The sequence below is a fragment of the Syngnathoides biaculeatus genome, chromosome 2, assembly GCF_019802595.1.
Source record: "Syngnathoides biaculeatus isolate LvHL_M chromosome 2, ASM1980259v1, whole genome shotgun sequence".
NCBI classification, from domain to species: domain Eukaryota; kingdom Metazoa; phylum Chordata; class Actinopteri; order Syngnathiformes; family Syngnathidae; genus Syngnathoides; species Syngnathoides biaculeatus.
Genome location: NC_084641.1, coordinates 13733231 through 13753854, shown reverse-complemented (window position 1 = coordinate 13753854; position 20624 = coordinate 13733231). Strand labels below are relative to the sequence as shown.

The 20624-nt window shown below is 41.1% G+C and overlaps 1 protein-coding gene across 4 annotated transcripts in view; it reads right to left on the bottom strand.

Annotated features, from left to right (window-relative positions):
* Positions 1-20624, bottom strand: part of LOC133494563 (forkhead box protein J3-like) — an 84253-nt gene that overhangs the window by 31724 nt on the left and 31905 nt on the right. For all 4 annotated transcript variants that reach the window (XM_061808513.1, XM_061808532.1, XM_061808522.1 and 1 more), the window contains 2 exons: positions 3768-3842; positions 908-991 (listed from right to left, as the gene is read on the bottom strand). In XM_061808513.1, coding sequence (XP_061664497.1) covers positions 908-991; positions 3768-3842 — 159 coding nt within the window. The remainder of the gene's footprint in view (positions 1-907; positions 992-3767; positions 3843-20624) is intronic.

Sequence of the window (20624 nt, the reverse complement as noted above, 5' to 3'; positions counted from 1 at the left end):
TGGGATCTGCAGTTAGAGGAGGTCCAGGGCAAGGGCATAAGGGTCGTCAGCCACACAGCTGCAGCCCACACATCGAGTGGCGAAAAGGAGGAAGCAAAAAAAAAAAAAATCTTCCAGGGGGATTGGTGCATACTGTGCCGTTGGTCGTTCCGCCGGAGCTCAGAGGCTGCTTCTCTGCATCCCGTGAGCACGTGCCGTGAGGGATAGCACATATTTGATTGACAGCTGAAAGTTCCGGGGAAGCGGGGTTTTAAGTCCATTCAGTGACATGCCCACAGCATCCGGAAGCCGAAACAATGTCTCAATTCTTGACCATTTAAAACCCCGATTTCTTGTATTTAGCAATATTTCTCCTTGGTTCATTCACTATCGGGCTTGTTAACGATGCTCTTCCCCGTGCTGTGCTCAATTTACATGACATTTTTTTAGGCATCTTTATTTCATTTTTACCTGTAAAGTGCATCTACTGTATATAGGAAGTCTGTGATGGACAGCGCACAGTACAATTAATACAGTTAGGTCTTTTTTTTTTCTCTTCAGAATTATTCTATACCAGGGCTTAGCAACCTTTTTAAGGCTGAGGGCTACTTCGTGAGCACCAATCGTATGAAGGGTTACGTGACCTGTTTGCGGCAAATTTCAGATTCAGTTCATTACACGTACATAAAATATTTTTGTTTCAATTTATTGTAGGAAATGACATTACAGGTATTTTTAAGTTTTAATTCACATAGTAATTCAAGTCAGATTTAGAATTTAAAGCACAAATAATTGTAACAATTTGTGGCCTATGGTATTTTTACAACATACCTCATGGGCGCCTTATATGGCCATAACCGCTTTTCTATACAATACCAATCCCAGTGCATGAAATGTATTTACTAATAGAGGTGGAAACACAACGTACCCTTTCTCCAGATCGTGGCCTCTTCTTTGGCCTGCTGGGTGCGGCGTCATCTTTAGGGTTGGTGTCTATGGCCCAATAGGAACCCTGATGGAGGACACCAGTGAAGGATACTGTGATGCTTATTGGCAGCAGTTCAATTTCAACAATAAGAGAATTAATTTGCTGTTTGTCTCTCAGCATGTACACAGTATAATATAGGAAGTGAAGGCAAAGAAAGTCCGATATGAGTGAATATTTTTCTTCTGCCCGAACAATAAAGTCCAAGTAAATACATAGTTCATTAGGACAATAACGAGTATTTACTCCACCATTATATGCGATTCAAAAGATTGAAATCAAATAAAATCTTTGTGATTGAAGTTTAGATTTCACCAAATCATGGCATTTACATGTATCATTTAGGAATTGCTGTCATCTTATGTCCAATGCAAATGCTTAATCGGTAGCCTGGTCTCAGTCCACTACATGGATCAAAGGACCAGGACTAAACCCAGCAAACAGGTAAACAGACTGCCTGTGTACGTATGCTGTGTAAGTATTACTATGAGTTGATTATATGAAGGTTTGAAGCTGAAATTGCTAAAATGTTGTTTAATTGTGTGTACTTTGCCACAACATTAGATGCTTATAAACTGTAGCTAAACCTTTAGCCACACTTATCCAGTCCTGGTTACTGGGAAGCTGCTAAGCTTTAACGATGTGGCCCCATTTAAAACTACCAAGCCACCAATCAGGAGTAGGGCTGAAAGATATGAGAAAATACTTCTTAAAAATTATTCTAAACAAAGACTCCAATTGCAATTTAGCATTTTTTCTTCACCATTATTTACTAAACACAAGAAAAACGATTCTAGAGCATCACCAACACAACATTGGATATAGCCAACATACAACTCCTTTCTGTAGGGCAGGCTCAAATCTTATGTTGCCTTGAAATGAAGAACAAATGATTCTCTTACAAATGAATTGTAAAAAGAAAAACCTTCACTCGTATTGGAAAATTGACTTGTTGATTTAAGAATGCCTTGGAAAACGGTAATACTGTACTGCATAATGATAGTCTTGTCTTGTAGGATTGCTGTCAGTGTCAGCAGAGTATAGCGATAAAGTAGAATGACAGGCATGTTCTCCCTGTGCCTGCGTAGGTTTTCTCTGGGCACTCGGGTTTCCTCCTACATCCCCAAAACATGTATTCACTGGAGACCCTAAATTACCAATAGGTGTGATCGTGAGTGTGACTGTTGTCTGACTGGCTGGCAACCAGTTCTAAGTGTACCCCGTCTCCTGCCCAAAGATAGCTGGAATAGGCTCTAGCACTTCCGCGACCCTTGTAGGGATAAGCGGAACGGAAGATGGAAGGATGAATGGGCTTTTGAGTCTTGACAGAAGCAATTTTGATTCACCAGCATGACGAATGTGGGCAATATCCACGTCACCACATTGTATTTCAATTAGCAATTGGGGAGGTGACAAACGGGCAGTGCCAATACTATATCTACAGTTTGTTTGTTTTTTTTTTTGTTTGTTTTTTTGATAAGTGGGATTTTTTTTCACAAAAGAATGTCTTAACTCCTAAAAAACTTTCAAACATTCAATATCAAAGATGAATTTAAAATAATTACTGAAACTATTTTTACAATCACTTTAGCATAACGTTTAGCAACACAGTGAAGCATCAATGTCCATCCATCCATCCATCCATTTTCTTTTGCCGCTTATCCTCACGAGGAGTGCCGGAGCCTATCCCAGCTGTCAACGGGCAGGAAATGAGGTACACCCTGAACTGGTTGCCAGCCAATCGCAGGACACGTGGAGACAGACAACAGCCGCCCTCACAATCCCACCTACGGGCAATTTATGGTGTCCAATTCATGAATGTTTTTGGGCTGTGGGAGGAAATCAGAGTGCCCAGAGAAAACCCACACAGGCACGGGGAGAACGTGCAAACGCTACACAGGCGAGGCCGGGATTGAAGCAGGGTCCTCAGAACTGTGAGGGCAACGCTTTACCAGCTGATCCACCATGCCGCCAAGCATCAATGTGATGTTTTAATTTAACTTACATGCAAGACGAAATCCTTTCATTAAAAAAAAAAAAAGTTTCAATAGGTTTATGAGATTAAGCATTATGTCTTTATTGGCGATAAAATGTCATGTTTTAAAGTTGCATTCTTTTGAGTGTGTGTATTGGTGGCGTGGCAACAGGGATGCTCTTCCAGGCCTCCAATCAAGTTCCTCTACTTTTCCAACAGTGTCGGTTCCTTTATAAACCACATGGACGCACGGCAACATCCCTCGAATAAACAATGAGAGCGCGGAGTAAATCAATTTGCTTCTTGATTTCCTCCAGGTATCTCCCTTTCATTTTCTCTCCTTGACTCCCAAAGAGGTCCAAAGCAGCAGACGGAATTTCAGGAGGTTGAGACACCCACCCCAACCCCTCCCACAGCCACCCCACCCGACCATCTTTCTCCTCCCCGTCTCTCAGTCCCACATCACTGAACAGTACACAGCCAATTAGCGTAAGCACATGCATGATTTAGCATCTCGCCTCCCTCAATGGCTTCAAACAGTTCTCTCCTACCGTGATCCACTATCGACCACTTCGATCCAAGGTGTGAATTAAAGTGCCAGTCAGGTCTAAGCCGAGCTAATCAAGGGGGAGGCTCTCGCTGTGGGTCTTTGCCGACCACCACTCAAGCTGAAGCATTCATTCTGATTTATTTAAACCTTCTTCCTTCTAAATTAATTTTTGAACAGCCCCAAAATCCCAGCAGAACCCCCTGATGAGTACACAAATGTGGTACGAAAGCAACTAAACACGTGAAAAGTTATGGCAGCCGTGTTGGAGATTGACTTACTTTGCCAGGGTCGTCTTTGGAGCGAGGCACTTTCAGAAAACACTTGTTCAAGGACAGGTTGTGTCGTATTGAATTCTGCAGAGAGAAACGAGGAAAGGAATGCTGTGAAAGGAGGTGACCCAACTGCTTGAAAAAAAAAGGGTTTACAATCAACACAATACGATATTACATACACACTTTCTCAATAAATATTACATTCACCCCATTTCCTGCCCTTTCTTTACAATTCTGTCACCCGTTCGAGGCGATGAAATATTTTCACACCAGTCTATCTCACCGTCTTAGTGTGTGTGTGCAAAAGTGAATTTCCTGTTACTCAGCAGACTAGTTATCTATATCAATAAAATATATCATCAATCTTAACAGATGATTACATTTTGGGAAGAGGCCACTTAACCAAAATTAATGAAAGATGTTACCAATGTTGAGTCATCGCTGCTGCTCATGCGTGGTCTTTGAACACACCCGGACAGACGACAGGGAGGTTAGACCACCACAAGCGTCACAATTTACAATGGGAATACATTTTTAAACTGCCTCTAGCAAATTTTGCGATGTGAGTTAAAAAAACAAAAAAAGCAACCTGTTAGTGTCACTTATTGTGTAGGTGTACACTCTCCTAACTCAGTGACAATGTAAATGTGACAGTGAATGGCTGCCCGTGTCTATATGTGCCCTGCGACTGACTGGCGACAAGTTCAGGGTGGTCCATCTTTCGCCCAAAGTCTGCTGGGAAAAGATCCACCACCCCATAACCCTAACCAGGACAACCAGTGTTGAAAATAGATGCATGGATGTTTTGGGTCAAAAGTGAGGCAGGCAATAAACATAAAACTTGTCACCAAGCTTCATAGAGACAAAGAACCATTCACATACACATTTGGTTCCTATGGACAATTTTGAGTCTTAACCTAACCCAGTGGTATTCAAACTGGGGGGAGGGGGGAAGGGCTTTATCATGACAGAGGGGCATAGATTGTTTTAGCTCCTCCCTGGTTGACAATTTTTCAATTATTTTCCCCCCCCCCATGTTTCAATTGTCAGTGCCATCACCTGCCCCCACTTTCACAATTTTCAGTGCTAGCACTCACGTCGGTAACCATTTCAAGAAGTGGGGGGACATGGAAAAAGTTAATTTCCGAAAAGGGAAGTGTGCCCAAAAAAAGTTGGAAAACCACTGACCTAACCTAACAATGTGGCAGTACCTGGAGAAAACACCTGCTAGAATAGTAAGAACATACCACTCTACGCAAGAGGCCCTAAGAGAATTCGACCCCTGAACATCATGACTGTGAGCCAGACAAGCAAACGATATCCATTCATCCATTTTCTACACCACTTACACTCCAAAGGGTTGCAGGAGCCTACCACAGCTAACTGCAGGTAGGCGACGAGGTACACCCTGAACTGGTTTCCAACCAATCACAGCCATGTTATCCATGTGTATTTATTTTTCTAGGCTGGAATTCAGTATTACAACAGAAACCCTCACTTGATATGACAGAGGAGGCCCCTTGTATGTGGTGATTCCACAACACATTATAATTCTGTTTCGAAGGACAGCTGGTAGGGGAAATAGATGGATTCTTTCGAAGAGGCAATTGTTGTAAATGCATCATTATTGCTTCGTTTTGTGCATGCATTGCTTGGATGTTGCTGAAATGGGTTTATTTTAAATCAGGCACCTTGGTGGGCAGCTAAGGGGTTTTCGGGAAGATGTATAGTTTTCATTCACAGCAGCTGGGTATTGTTTTCTTTTCACATCAAAGCCTGTCTGTGATGAAGAGATCAGAGAGAAATAGCCCATCCCTAAAATTGCTCTATTTCTGCATGCGTTGTTTGGCACATGTACATGTATTTTTCGTTAGGGACCTTGTTGGACATCAATGGGGCCCATTGGAAGGACGTTTTGTTTGTTCACACCAATTATTTTTACTGTTTTCATTTACACAGTAATTATTGTACAATTATTTTTCTGCCACCAAAACAAAATAAAATGTTTTGTGGGCCTTTTTACAACCGCGGTCTGTCCGATGCTTGGTAAAATGTGTCACTTCCGCACCCTCCTTTCTGCTCCATCATTTTAGGAGCACCGCTAAGTGAGCACAATGCGGAAAATGAATAAATTATTCAGTAAATATAAAAAGTAAAATACCAAAAAACACGACGATGTTAAAGAAGCTAATCGGCTTAATCAGTATTGTGTCGTTTTCTCTGGTAGCACCTTGGGTGCTTTTTTTTTTTCTTCCAACAAAACAAAGTCATAGTCCAGGTTTAAGCAGTGCAATTTGGCATTACTGCAAACTGCAACTACATAGGGAGTATACTGGCTGTGAACTCTGGAACAAAGTACATAAAGGTTGAGCACTCCTGTCAAGGAATAGATGGTCAATAGGTCATAGTTATGCTGTTTGAAAACAGGTACTAGAGTATGCCACCATTTCTGAATCAAACCATTGACGCGTTTCATTATTGGTGTGAAAGAAAGCAAGCAGGCAAGACATACAGGAAAAGAAGACTTGTATCAGTACAAGATAACCTGGTATGAACCTGTTCTCCCTTCAGGCTCCCTTTCTCTACTCACATGCTGTTGCTAATTAATACCACTGGGGAGATGGAGGAGGAGAAGACAGAGACTCTATCTCCCCACTTTCAAACTGGCTTTGTTTGAGCCTCAGTATCAAGTGGAAGAAAACGGGCAGGTCCACCTGTGTCATAACACAATCCTCCAGGAGAAACAACTGCAGGTGTTAAGACTTGTCAGCTTTAGCAAAGAGAAGAGCACACAGTTCTCCGTTGTCTCAATAATCCTAAATAACATGTTTGCCCGACTTGTTGGATTGTTTAACTGTGGAAAAGGCCATACTACTCCAGTTCAATAGGTAGAGTGCTGTCTCCCAAATCTGGTTGGTTATTCCCCCTTTTGATCCAACAAAAAAAAAATAATCTGAAACTGCTAATATTTAAAGGTCCACTGTCATGAAATGCATGATTTTTAGTATATTAATGAAAAAACAGTAGCCGATATGGACCCATCCGTTTTTTCACCACAAAACATGATTTTGACATGTATGGTTTTTTGTAACTCCCGCCATGAAAATCCTCTCGAGGGATTTGTTTTCGACAAGAAGCAGGAACAGGGCAGGAGTGCACTTAAGCAGTCTCATCTGTTTATAGTAGTTAAGGTAGCTCGTTGTTCCTTCATGTTAGCCAAAAGGCCGGTTTGTTGTATTGCTGGATATTGCTTGAACACTCGAGAGGATGGATTCGCTCGTCATACTTTTCCAAAAGACCCGGTTCGTCGTGAAAAATGGATTGCACAGGTGCAAGGGACGAGAGCTTCATGGGTTCCAAATGACAGGTAGGTGTGTATACAGCTTCTACAAAAAACAATAGTTGGGTGGGGGAGGGGGGGTTTAATCGTTAAGTCAGGGGTGCTAAATGTGTCGATGTGCGCACCGGATAGCTTCCATGCAGCAGCCGCTGAAGGATGGCCTCCGCAGGCCTTGTGAATTGCCAGGCCTTGTCAATACGGCTTCGGCTGTGGTGGCTCATCTCCGCAGCGGAGGTGGATCGAACGGGGAAGCGGTTTGGCTGCAGTGTCATCGTCACTCGCGGGCGGCATTGTTTTAACTCACCGCCGCGGAGGTGGATCGGGCGGGGAGGTGGTTTGGCCGCATGCGGTTTAGCCGTGATCCGCATATCATCTAAATATGGGTCGAAACACTAGGGTAATATTGCCGCGGTTAAACTCACTCGGTTGTGAGACGTTCTCTTCTTTGAAAAGAGCTTCCGTGTCAGAAGGGGCGTGTTCGTCTCCCATAGTAGTTGGCACAGAGTGTTTTCAATGGTGAATGTCCCAGTGTGACGTCATGGACAGAAGATGCAGCCAACATGGCTCCCACTTTAAGTCGAATGAGACTTCCGCAACTTTCCGAATCGATGATGCGCTCTCGGCTCATATTTATTTTTTCGTATACACACTGAAGTGAATAATATTGTAATGAAAAATACATATAACATCGATTTTAGAATATTTATAGGCATGACACTTGAGCTTTAATGTTACAATAATTCATCACAATAAGTCATGGTACCAACTTAACAGTGGAGGCTAATGTTTACAGTGTATGGTATGTATAGTGTACATCTCAAAAACATAAATGAGGGCTATGGCTTTTGTCAGAGACCTGAAGAAGGGAGGGAGCAGTGAAATGAGGCTATATACACATCCATCCATCCAATTTCTGTACTGCTTGTCATCTCGAGAGTCATGAGCATCCTGGAGCCAATCCCAGCTATCTTTGGGCAAGAGGAAGGGTACACCCTGAACTGGTCGCAAGCCAATCACAGGGCACATATAAACAAACAACCATCACACTCTCATTCCCACTTCCAGGCAAATTAGAGTCTTTAATCAACCTACAATTTTGTGTGTGTGTGTGTGTGTGTGTGTGTATGTGTGTGTGAAAAGAAATGTGGAAAAAAAAAAAAAAACAAATACCCAGAAAAAAACCACACAGGCACGGGGGGAGAACATGCAAACTCCACATAGGCGGAGCCGGGATTTGAATCCCAGTCCTCAGAAGTGTGAGCCAGATGTGCTAACGAGCTAACTTTTAAAAATATCCCGAAATAAAAACTGTCAAACTCCCCCTTGAAGCTCATTCTTGCAGTTGGGTTAGTTTCAACTTCATGTTTTGTTCCATTGCCAATTGCTTGTTGGACTCTTGGCCAACTTTTACAAGAAGCTTTTATGATTAAAGATTTGACTTCAATATTTGTATGATAGTTAATGTTAAAAAATGAATGAGAATTCTTTAAAAGGGGTTTTACTGTTTTTAGTAGAATAACTAACTTCAGTGGACAATAAACCATTTTTAAATATTGAAACGGATGCAGAAACAAATGCTTTCAAATATAATTGATATCTATGGGGAATTTTGTTTTGAAATACTCAGACATGCACCAAAGGCATGAAGAAGTTGACACACAAAAATAAAAAAAAAAGAAAGGGGTGGGCCGGGGGGATCTCAAGGGCTCCCGGAGAGAATCTTCTTCGTTTAACATTAATTAAGCAATCTGTAAGACTCTGAAGAGTACTATAAAAGCCAAAATAGACAAATTTCCTTCAACCAGAAAAACTTTGATTGATAGTGCTCGAGTACATGGTGATGTACAAATTTAGGATTAAAAAAATTGCCTGATAGTTTTTTTGTTTTGGCCTCCATCTGAGAGCCAGGCCCATCCCCACCTGGACCTGATGCTTGCTTCAAGCTGTGCCACATGGATAACAATCTCCTCTTTAAGCACTCTAATTCTGGAAAATAATTGACTAAAATCATTGCTTGTTTCACTTCATTTTTCACTATTATCAACATCAAAGGCTAATCCCAAATGCATCCTCCAGGAAAATATTAAGTACAATATTTTTCATTTCCGAGTTTGAAGTTAGTTCATTCTGTGCTCTGACATAATTCTTCACATCGATCCTTTGCTTAATACATTTAACTTTATTGTAATTTCTGTAAACTAGTTCGGTACATGTAGGCACATTTCCTAATTAATACAAGATGTACTAGCGGCTCAACTCTTGTCGCTGGTGTTGCGTGTGCTTCGCAGTTCCAGTGGTACCACAACCAGTGCCGCGGCCCGCAGCACCTTACCACGAAAATACAAATGACCAGTGCAACAAATATGACACTAGCTGATCTGATGAGAGTTGCAATAGAGAATGTCCTTTCCAAATATGTATTGTAAGAACAATGTCCCTTGACTACTAAAAGTAAAAGCTAGGTCTCCAAAAACAGAGTATAAACTACATAGTGAAATAACTATTCAAGTACTAAGCAAATAGTTGACTTCTGCTTTTTTTTAACCACAGCATGAACATCAATAAATAATAATTACAATATATAACATAAATTCTCCAAATTCTTATGTTGCTGTGAGTGTGTGTGTGTGCTTGTGTGTGTGTGTGTGTGTGTGTGTGTGTGTGTGTATGGACAGTCAAAAGTACAACAAAGTATCACCAATTTACTGCAGTGTGTTTTATCAAGTTATAAGTAATATTCATTGATGAGGTATTTTTTTGGATTGATTTGACATTGAATTGAATTGCACATAAATATCATTGCTATTCATATTTTGGGAGACAGGTAAAGACAAATACTACAATACATGAAAGCTGCAATTTTTTGTTTGTCTAAATATAAACACAACGCATTGCGTGCAGTGCCTACATGGTAACGACGGCCATCCCAACATGGTCGCCACATAGGCACGACAATCATCTGGGCTGGTCTAACTCATAGTCACGCTCATGAAATAGTTCAGAGACAAGCAATAATTTAGAAATAAAAGTGGTGACCAACATTTAGATCATGGAAAAGGAATAAAAGTACCATTACTTCTTATCAGGAGAAGCGTCGGAAGTGTTTTTTTTTTCCTGGTCTCTTCTACTGTGATTTATCGAAAGCCAGTCCAGAACACAAAGGAGGAACCTCAAGCCGATCCGGCAGCATATTAGTCCGCTGCAGGGTAATATTCACAATTACACCTGCGTGTGGATGGTGAATGTATGCAATTGATCTAACGGGCAGCACTGAAGGCGTACGTAACAGTCTATGACGACAGTGACGACGACCCCCCCAACCCCTCTCAGAAAAACTCATCAGATGTGTACGATTCACGGAAATTGCCTATTTTGACTTAATAATGGCAAATTTTCTCAACAAATCAAAGCTCCACGAGTGTCGATTTGCCTTTCATCACCTATGCAGTTAGTAAAGGTTTAATAACTGGAATCAATTTTGATGAGTTACTATGCAATAACACTGACCAGAGATCAACCTGGTTTGCGGAACCGCTTGTCTGGAACTGGAGGAATATTTTCTTCCTCAGTGTTACAGTAATAATGAGCGTGTGCATAGCAAGTCCCAAGTGCTTGTGCTGCTTAATGTGGCTTGCTAAGGGGTGCGGGCTCCTGGACTTGAGGAGGTTGGTTACATAAGGCACGTTAGACAAGCATGGCTGACTTTTTGACAAAATGCAATGTGATATAATGTGATGTGTGACAAAAAAGAAAGGTTTTGGGGACACGCTTTGGGGTGGAGGGGAAACACAGGATGGTTTTGGATGTGTCTATGTGCGTGCGAAGGTGCATGCGTGCGTGTGAGCCCTTGCAGCAGGATCAGCCAAAGAAAGTGATCAAAACCAATTGATGTTTGCAGATTTAAGTGTGTACTGTACATATAGGGGTCATTTCTACACAATTTATTCAATAACCATAAAGGCACCTGTAAAAATAATTCAACCATTTTTCCCCCTCACACTTTGGTTTTATATGTGAATGTTTCCCATGTTGGAATAGATACCCTGAAAGTACTATTTTCACAAATGTATTGATGAGTTGAAATTTTAGGCATTCATGGCCAGGGCAAGCCTCATTTACAGTGAGGCCCTTTGAAAGACATTTTTACAATGAAGATATTAAAAAAAGACCACTTATGACAGCAATGTTGTGTTTATCATCGATTTTTTTTGTTTGTTTTAATGAGACTATTACTTTAGGTAGTATGTGAAAGGCTGACCTACTGGTTACAAACAAGCCCCTCGGAGGGTTAATGTTAAAATAAATCAAGTCGCAAGAAAGCTTTAGTGCCATTATTATGAGACAGTCCCGTCTGTTGCCCATTAAGAACAGCAATATCATTGTTCTCCAGCCACTTCTCCCTGCCTACCCTTCCCTACCACTTCTCCTCACTAGGGTCGTGGACCCACTGGAGCGCTCTTCAAGTAACGTAACAAGTTTTGGGATGCGGGACGAAACCAGAACACCTTGAGAAAACACATAGGCACAGGAAGAACACGCAACAAACTGTGATGCAGATGTGTTAACCAGCCATCTGGTTACTCCTGTAAGTGAAAACTGTAAATTGTCTTTAGGTTTGAATGTGAGTGTAAATGGTTGATGATTTATATGTGCCCTGCGATTGGCTGGCAACTAGTTCAAGGTGTACCCAGCCTCTCACCTGCGGTATGCCTGCGACCCTACTGAAGATAAGCAGTATATAAAATGGATTGATAGGAGAGTACAAACAAATGGTTTGCACAAGACATTGTATGATATAAACAAAAAGGTGAGTAAAAAGGTGTCTTCCATGTCACAGTTTCTTGTTTTCTCAGTATCACCCAGAAACCTTATTTTAGCCCATAGATGGAGTGACAGGTGGACTGTGGGGTAGCATGCTTGAATAATATATTTTATGTTATTGAAATCTGTCCTCCTTCCCCTTCCTGGAACAACTAAACATCCCTTTAGAAGATCCATTAGTGTTTTAAAACAGAATATTTGCACACTACACTAATTGCATATAATTTGCTAGTGTACGTGTGCGTGTGTGTGTCTAGCAAAAACCTGATCGTGGGCAATGAGATGAGATTGTGACACAATGTCCCAACATGCAATGTCATGGGATCGAGTTCAACACAACTTTACAAAAAAACAACTAGAAATGCAAGATTGGACATAATACACATGATGTAGCACCAGAAATGTTAACCTTGTTTTCTGTTGGAATATTTGATTTTCACACAGATTTTGTCCAGCCCATATTTCGGACATGTCACCATGTCAGAGCCTGATAGGTCAAGTCAGAAGGCGAGGAAATTTCTTCATTGAAATACTGCGTATTCTGTATGTTTTGGGCTTAACTGTTTTTTTTTTTTTTTTTTTTTTTTTTAGACAACAATGACAAAAAAAAAAAAGTGAAAATGAACCTTTTAATAGGCTTCTTTTAACTGATCATTAAAATGCCTCCCTGATGAAAAAGGAAATGTTTCTTTTTTTTGGCACAAAAAAAATGTACATAAAATCATCTTGTTAATGATATATTGACCATGAAGACCCAAACCTACTTTAAGCCTCTCTTGCTCAATCACTCTTTGCCACATTGGTCTTCACGTTCCAATGCAACAGTCAAGCATTTTTCCTCAGATTGAGCTCGCGTTACGAAGCCTACCGTTGACTTTCTTGCCTTGTCATTCTCCTGGTAACGAACTAAGCTTTGTTTCCCGAGCACGAGTGATGTCGTTAGACATGACGCTTTTATTAAGTCATTCTCTGCCAAAGACGTCAAAATACGTCATTCAGAATGAAGCTTTTCCCAGCCAATTCCATCTAAAGCGGTCAACAGTGTTTTCTGGTAGGGATGAGTGGAGGAGGGCCTTGTGCCTTATGAGGGAGGGTCTTGTGAAATTACTAATAATTAAATCCAAAACTCAAGTAGTTTTGGATTCAAGTGTTAGTAATCACATCCTTTCAGACAGTTTCGTATAAAACATTCTTCAAGGGCTGAGAAGAAATGTTCAAATAAAAAGTTTTAAAATGTGCACATAATTATTTTGGACTCATTTACAAGCCTCACATTTATTATGCAACTCCTCCATGGCCGCGGCTTTCCTACTTGGAAGCCAGTGTCTTGTGCTGCCAAACATCGGAAAAGAAGTTCACAGGCTAGCAACCATCCTGCTTGTGTCACATCAGCTTAGCCGATTTCAAAAGACAAATGCTCTCAGCCTTTATTCCAACGCTGTCTTTCCAAAATAACAGCGGGACCAATCTGGGTTGCAGGGCAGTGAGAGGTCACGGTGGCGCGCTTCCTGCTGATAGTTGTGTGGAGCAAAAATACTCTGGAGAAGTGACAGCTTCTGTCAGCAACGTTCCGAAAGAGGAAGCGAGAGAGCGAGGGAGGAGGAAGGATGAGAACTGGAGATGTGTGATTGTACTCTGCAACCCAAAGAAATATGTCTGACAGGTTAGGTCTTTCATTCATATTGAATAAAATTATGAAGACAATTCAACAGATAGTTTGTGAACTACACAAGACAAGTTGTTTCTGAGTTTGACAAGATTTGGTAAAAATAAACGGAATCAACTGTGCAAGAAGGACTATAAAACCTGTGTAAAGTGCCTGTGAGATGGAGGCACATTTTATGAACTCCTGAAAACCAGAATTTCAACAGACAACACCAATCACGTTTATGTGTTCAGGGCTCAAATGGTAGCGCAACATAATGATTTAATGACGGCTAAGTTTGAGAAAAATCCATTAGTAAATTATGTGCATTAGAAATTCGTCTGAATCAGGTTTGAGCAATATGATAGATGAGCAGAGAGAAATCTCATGAGCTTTGCACAAGGGATCATATTTGGTCATTTTAACTGGATGCTAAAAGGGGCCTCAAGGCACTGCAAAAATTATCCAAGCAAATTTCATAAGGAATGTTACCTCGAATAAAACTATTAACTTGAGCACAAAAGCCCGATGGTGAACAAGCGAACACAATTGAAATGTGATTATTTACTATATAGACAATATTTTAACATTACTGCCAAAAAGTACAATCAGAAGTTAACTAATTGTTAGCTACACATTTAAAACCATAACTTTCAAACTTTAATGACAAATGATCAAGGGCAATAAACACTGCATCACTGATGCGCATCACTATCTTTTTGGAAAATTGTCAACTCACTGGAGAGGTGGCAGACTAAACAGCCGTGCGATGTGCCACTACTAAAATGTGTGGCCCACCATCGGCCACAAGTTTTTGTTGAGTTTTAAGATTTACTGTAAACTACAGGTGAACAGTATAGAAATATCACAGATTTAATAGCCAATCGGCCACACAGTGAGCGACTGGTTAGAGCGTCTGCCTCACATTTCAGAGGACCGGGGTTCAAAATCCTGGCCCCACCTATGTGGTTTTTGCATGTTCTACCCGTGCCTGCGTGGTTGTTCTTCAGGCACTCCGCTTTCCTCCCACATCCCAAAAATATGCATTAAGTGAAGATTCTAAATTGCCCTCAAGTGTGAATGTGTGTTTGAATGGTTGGCGACCAGTTCATGGTGGACCCCGTTTTTTTGCCCAAAGATAGCTGGGATATACCCACACACAGATCCCACAAGGCGCAGCATAACAGGTAGTAGGAATAGTGTAGTGTAACATCTGAACATAAAGATGGACAGGATTTTCCAGAATCAAGATGTAAGACACCACCATCGGTGGTTGAGGACAACCAGGCCAAAATCTTCTGAGACTTCCTGATCCACACTAACATATTGGTGATGCCCAACCAGTCTGACATAGTAGGTGTGGTGGAGAGACAACAGAATACAGCGGAAAGAAATGTAAAGGACTGAGGGAGGAACTTGACAAAATGTGGAGGGTAAAGGCAATAGTGGTGGCGATAAATTGGGCCAATGAGACCCTTAACCTCCAAGATGGGTGAATGGCTCCAGCATATACCAAGAATATCATCTATCTACAGTCACTCACAATTGACGCGCGCGACCGCGCCCGCGCGCCTCCGTCCTCGCAAACCAGCACAGTCGAGGACGAAAAATCACGTGCGTAAAAATTTGTTATGAGTAGAAAAAATAGATATTGAAAGACGTCGCTTATTTTGTGTAGTCTTGACATTAATTTGCGTGTTTATTTCATACAGGTTGTTAACTAAACAAACCTGCACCAAAACAAACAGTATTCACCCAGAAACACGAAATGAAAGTTAACGTTAGGACGAAAGCAGATGTTCAGAGCTGCTTCACGTACTGCGAGTGCATTTATGTCATAGGTCATCAACATCATGAGCCATATCAAAGGAAATTCAGTTACACCAGGGGTGCTCAATGCGTCGATCGCGAGACAGTGTGACGGCGTGCCCCCCCCCAAAAAAAAGACATTAGACTATCATCCACCTCGTCGCTTTATTCAGGTGTGGCCAATACATCGAGCGCATGCATATAAAGGCGGGTTCTAGCAAACCGGCCTCCTATTTACGGACTTCCTGCGATACGTGCTCCCCCCCTCCACAACAACACATCACGATTGGTGACAGGGATCAATGTATCGCTAGCTTGTTGCCATGAATGCCGATTATGTTGAAGTAAACTTTCAGCATTTTCAAAACATTGCGGGTATAGACCGTTCATGTTTATTCCTTGACAGGCCAGTGCATTTAACTTTTATTCAGATGAAGTTTGCCAGATCAAGAATTTTTATTGATGAAAGATATTAAATACTGTTTTCTATCATGTTCGACCAATATCATTTGAAATTGTAAATTATAATTTCTGAGTTTGAAATTTTAGTTTTCTATTTTAGTTATGGATTTGTTTATTTTATTTTTAATTTACAGTTATGTTATATGGATCCATTCAGTTTTTTTTAAGGTGATCCCTAATCACACCCGCAACTTTATCTGCAAACATGACTGACCACACCCATACATTTTTCAAATGTGAGTGACTGTATACACATATATCAAGAATGAGTGGTGAGGACATTTGCCTCATACTTCAGAGCTCGTGGGCTCCAACCTTTCAGTGGATTTTACATGTTTTCCCCGTTGTTGCGTGGTTCCGGTTTCCTCCAAGATTCCAAAAATAGACATGGTTGGTTAACTGAAGACTAAATTGCCCATCAGTGTCAATGTGCGTGTGAATGGTTGTTTGTCTATATGTGCCTTGCTATTGACTGGTGACCGTTTCAGAGTGCACGCCACCTCTCGCCCAAAATCAGGTGGGATAGGTTCCGGCACACTTGCAACCTTAGTAAGGATAACCGGTACACAGAATGATTGGATGTATACATATATTTCTAAATACATAAGGATGCACATTAGCATTGCACAGGTGGGCATGCGCACTGGAAATAGGAAAAATGCACTACATTCATGCGCGTCACTGCATTTTGTATTTTCTTTTGGAGAGAAGGGAGCAAAAGATGAGGCTTGAGTTGTGTTGTTCGGTAACTAATTAAAATGACTCTATTGAGTAAACATATTGAATAAATTCACTTCATGAACTGATTCCTTCCTATCTGAGTTCAGTTGAGCTTAGCCGCAAGCATGTGGCGCACAAGAAACTACCAATTTAACTTATTTTCTTTAAAGTCAGAAGTTTAAATACAAGGCGGCTGTGGCTCAGTTGGTTGAGCAGTTTGTCCAGTGACTGAAGGGTCGGAAATCAGCTAAGATATCTGGAAAAAATTGTGGACTTTCACAAATCTGGTTCATCCTTGGGTGCAATTTCCAGATTCCACTTATAAGAAAATAAGTTGTTTTTACGTTAGGATGAAAATGAGGGAAGGTTGCAAACCTTGCCATTAGTTTTTTTTTTTTTTTCAGCTACATTCAGTTTCTTCACAATGTCGCTATAGCAACTAGAGCTCGACGCTAGCGGAACATCTTCAACTACACTGAGAGGTCCTTGTTGTTAAACACCCCAAATGGACTCAAGTGCACAGTAACAATCCAAATCCTTCATCAAAAAATGGTTTGATGAACAGGAAGTAAAACCCTATTAAAAAATAAAAGACAGTAACACCCCTCAAACATAACATTGCTACAGGTGAACCTCTCAAACTGTTAATATACTGAAACAGTCCCTCAAGTCGGACAAAATTGCTTCTGGTGGATATCTCCGTTTTATTTCATGACCACAGTCATCATTACAGTAAATCTGCCTCAAAAAGGGACAAAAAAGTCACTCCAGTGTGACAGCCTGAACCTGAGCATACAATAGTTAGCAGAGAAAAACATGGACACCTCCGTATTCGCTCTGAACGTATAACAGGACTTTTGATGCGGAGTAGAATATGACAAAAGCCGCAGGGAAGTCGCTTTCTGATAGATCAAAGCAACAACTGGCTAATAATGTGCAGTAAAATTGTTGCATTCCAGCATGCTAGTAAATACCAGGCTAATTATAAGGCATGTGGAGGGAGGTAGAAGCTTGGCTCCTCTCAGAGGGAGTTGGATGGCTGCCAAATCCTTCAGGAGATAGCTCATAGAAATTCCTGCTTTAATTAAGCATTGAAGTCTTAGACTAATAATGATTAGAATGTAATTAGAACCTCTAACAGTGTTTCATGTCAAAATATAATTACTGGCAACGTGTATGCATGCTAACTGTATGTGCAGATATCGGCGTCAATTTGTCCATCAAAAGAAATCTACACATCATCCATCCATTTTCCATAACGCTTATCCTCACTAGCATTTGATATTTAAAATATGCATGACGGAGGGTTGTTATTGCCTCATTAAAAATTATATCATCACATATAGAAGAAACTAATGACTGGAATCTTTCCGATATCCCAAACATGCTGCATATACATGTGACCAGTTGTAGGGAAGCTTGCCCATGATACATTTTGATATGTCCAAATACAAAATGTGGACAAACATACCTTTTGATCGGTGATCTGAGTGATCCCATAACAACTACAGACACTTCCAAGTAGGTAAGGTACCCATGCGCAACTGTCATTAATTCATTTTCATACCACTTATCCTCACTAGGGTCGCAGGGGTGCTGGACCCTATCTCAACTGACTCAGTCTGAACTGTTTACCAGCTAATCGAAGGGCACAATCTGTATAAACAACCATTTGCACTTACATTCACACCTATGGGCAATTTAGAGCCCTCAATCAAACTAACATGCATGTTTTGGGGGTGTTGGAGGAAACTGGAGCACACAGAGAAAACCCACGCAGGCACGGAGAGAACACAGGCAAGAACACCCGGGTCCTCAGAACTGTGAGGTGGATGTGCTCACCAATCGTCCACTGTGTTGCCCATGCACACTTTTCATAATAAACAAGCCAAGTTTACACAGCAGCTGAAATTGTAGTGTCAAGTGCGTGGAATATACAGTATGTGTACCTGTCCCATAATACGTCAGTTATCTGTGGTTTTTATCAAGTGACTACTATACTTGCTGATTAACAATGATGACAACGGATAACAACAACAAAAACAGCAAGAATGAATGGATGCAATTTCAGTTTAGTTTCAGTAAATACCCACTGCATTGGCTGTATCCCACAGAAGATTTTGTCTTAGACATTACAGGTATTATTAAATTAATATTACTAAATTCTACTACAGTCTGGCCACTCACAGTCAGTCATAAACATGTAGCCTAGCTATATTGAAGGAAACAAGAGTCAGTCATTAGCTGTACGTTTAGTGTGAGCACTCCATATTCGGGACATTTGCCATAATGCAGACTGAGTTACAAACATTCACACTCATGCACTCAGCATACTGTACTGCTGAACTGTGTTCTCTCTATACTGTTCATACACACAATAACAGCACAGCAATAATATTTTGGCTGCGCTCAAGAGACCTGAAGAGCCTTTGTGCAGCTAATGACTCCCAGCAGCTTTCCTCTACATGAGAGCACACTTGACAGTGTGCACCGACCTCCGCTGTGCTCCAGCAGAAATGGGAGTAGATAATGGCAGGCAGAATAATGCCTTGCTTCTGATTCATCTCAGGTGATAATGCAGTGACGTAGGCTGTGCTCACTGCCATGGGCCATTGTGGTAACGCTGCCCTTTACTCCAGCACATTAGCGCATGTTAATTTCCAGGCAATTAGACTCAGTTGCATGCAAGATAGTTTGAGGCAATGGCGGATTTTTTTTTTTTTTTGGGGGGGGGGCTATCGAGAGCATGTTAGGCAGCAGATACTGCATATTGGGCATTTCTTGAAGTCGAAGTTCAGGATTGGCATCTATAAATGTATCGATACTTGTCCAGCTGCCTACTACTTATCAAACTGCTAAAAGTGAAACTTGAGTTGCGTGGGTGTGAAAAGGGCAAAAGGGGGACCACAAAGGGCTTTGGAAAGTAGAGTGGTGTACAATATAGAACACAGGGAATGTTAATACAACACAATTTTTAACAGAAAACAAAAATAATGGTGTTTTGGCAGTTTATGAATGTTTTAAATTTATATTTGGTCAATGAGCTCATTGCATACATTTTTTGTAATTGATAATATAATTACATTATCTGCAACTGGGGAGGCACAACAGATTAGGGCGTTGGCCTCACAGTTCTGAGGACCAGGGTTCAAATCCCTGTCACACCAGTGTGGAGTTCGCATGTTGTCCCCGTGCCATGATGTACACTGCCTCTTGTCCAAAGTCAGTTGGGATAGGTTCCGGTTTCACCCACAACCTTAGAAGCATTTGAGAAAAAGGCTGGATAAATAGTTAGTAGTATTGTCCCCAAGACTACATTACCCGAGACGAAGACTTGTTTGGGACCAGGACTCACTGAGACCAAGACTTTTGAGAGTCACCACCAAGGTCAACATCAAGACCGAGAAAGGACAAATACTGAGAAAAGCCGAGATCATGTCAAGACCAAGATTATAAAAAACTATTTTAAAAACTAATACAGTTGAAGCGCATTTCCTATCGAATTTTCTTTTAAATAAATTCGATAGCCAAAAACAGTGCCTCGAGCTTTTGAACAGCACACAAGCAAAATTCACAAATACTTGCATTTTTTTTTAACTAAATAATTCTACTGTGAGATATCCTGCAACTGGATGTATTTAAAAATAAAGATTTAACTAGGAGCTTGGTTGCATTCAAGAAACAAAACATCCATCCGTCATCCAAATCGCTTATCCTCACAAGGATCACGGGAGAGCCACAGCCTATCTCAGCTAGCTTCAGGCGAAAGGCGGACTACATCCTGAACTGGTCGCCAGTCAGTTGCAGGGCAAATATCAAGACCATCACTGAGCAAGAATCGATCCCACGCTGCCCACACTAAAGTCAGACGTGTGTACCACTACACCATCAGTGACTGGCGAAACGAAACAGATTGCAGCATTTTGTAACCTAAACCTGTGCATGGTGTGTCTGCATCATAATGGCCACAGTACTTAAAAAAAAAAACTCAATTTGTGCAAAAGACGAAGGAACAGAGTACTTTCGGAAGCAACTTGTGAAGTTGTGGGAAATACAGCTTTTGTCA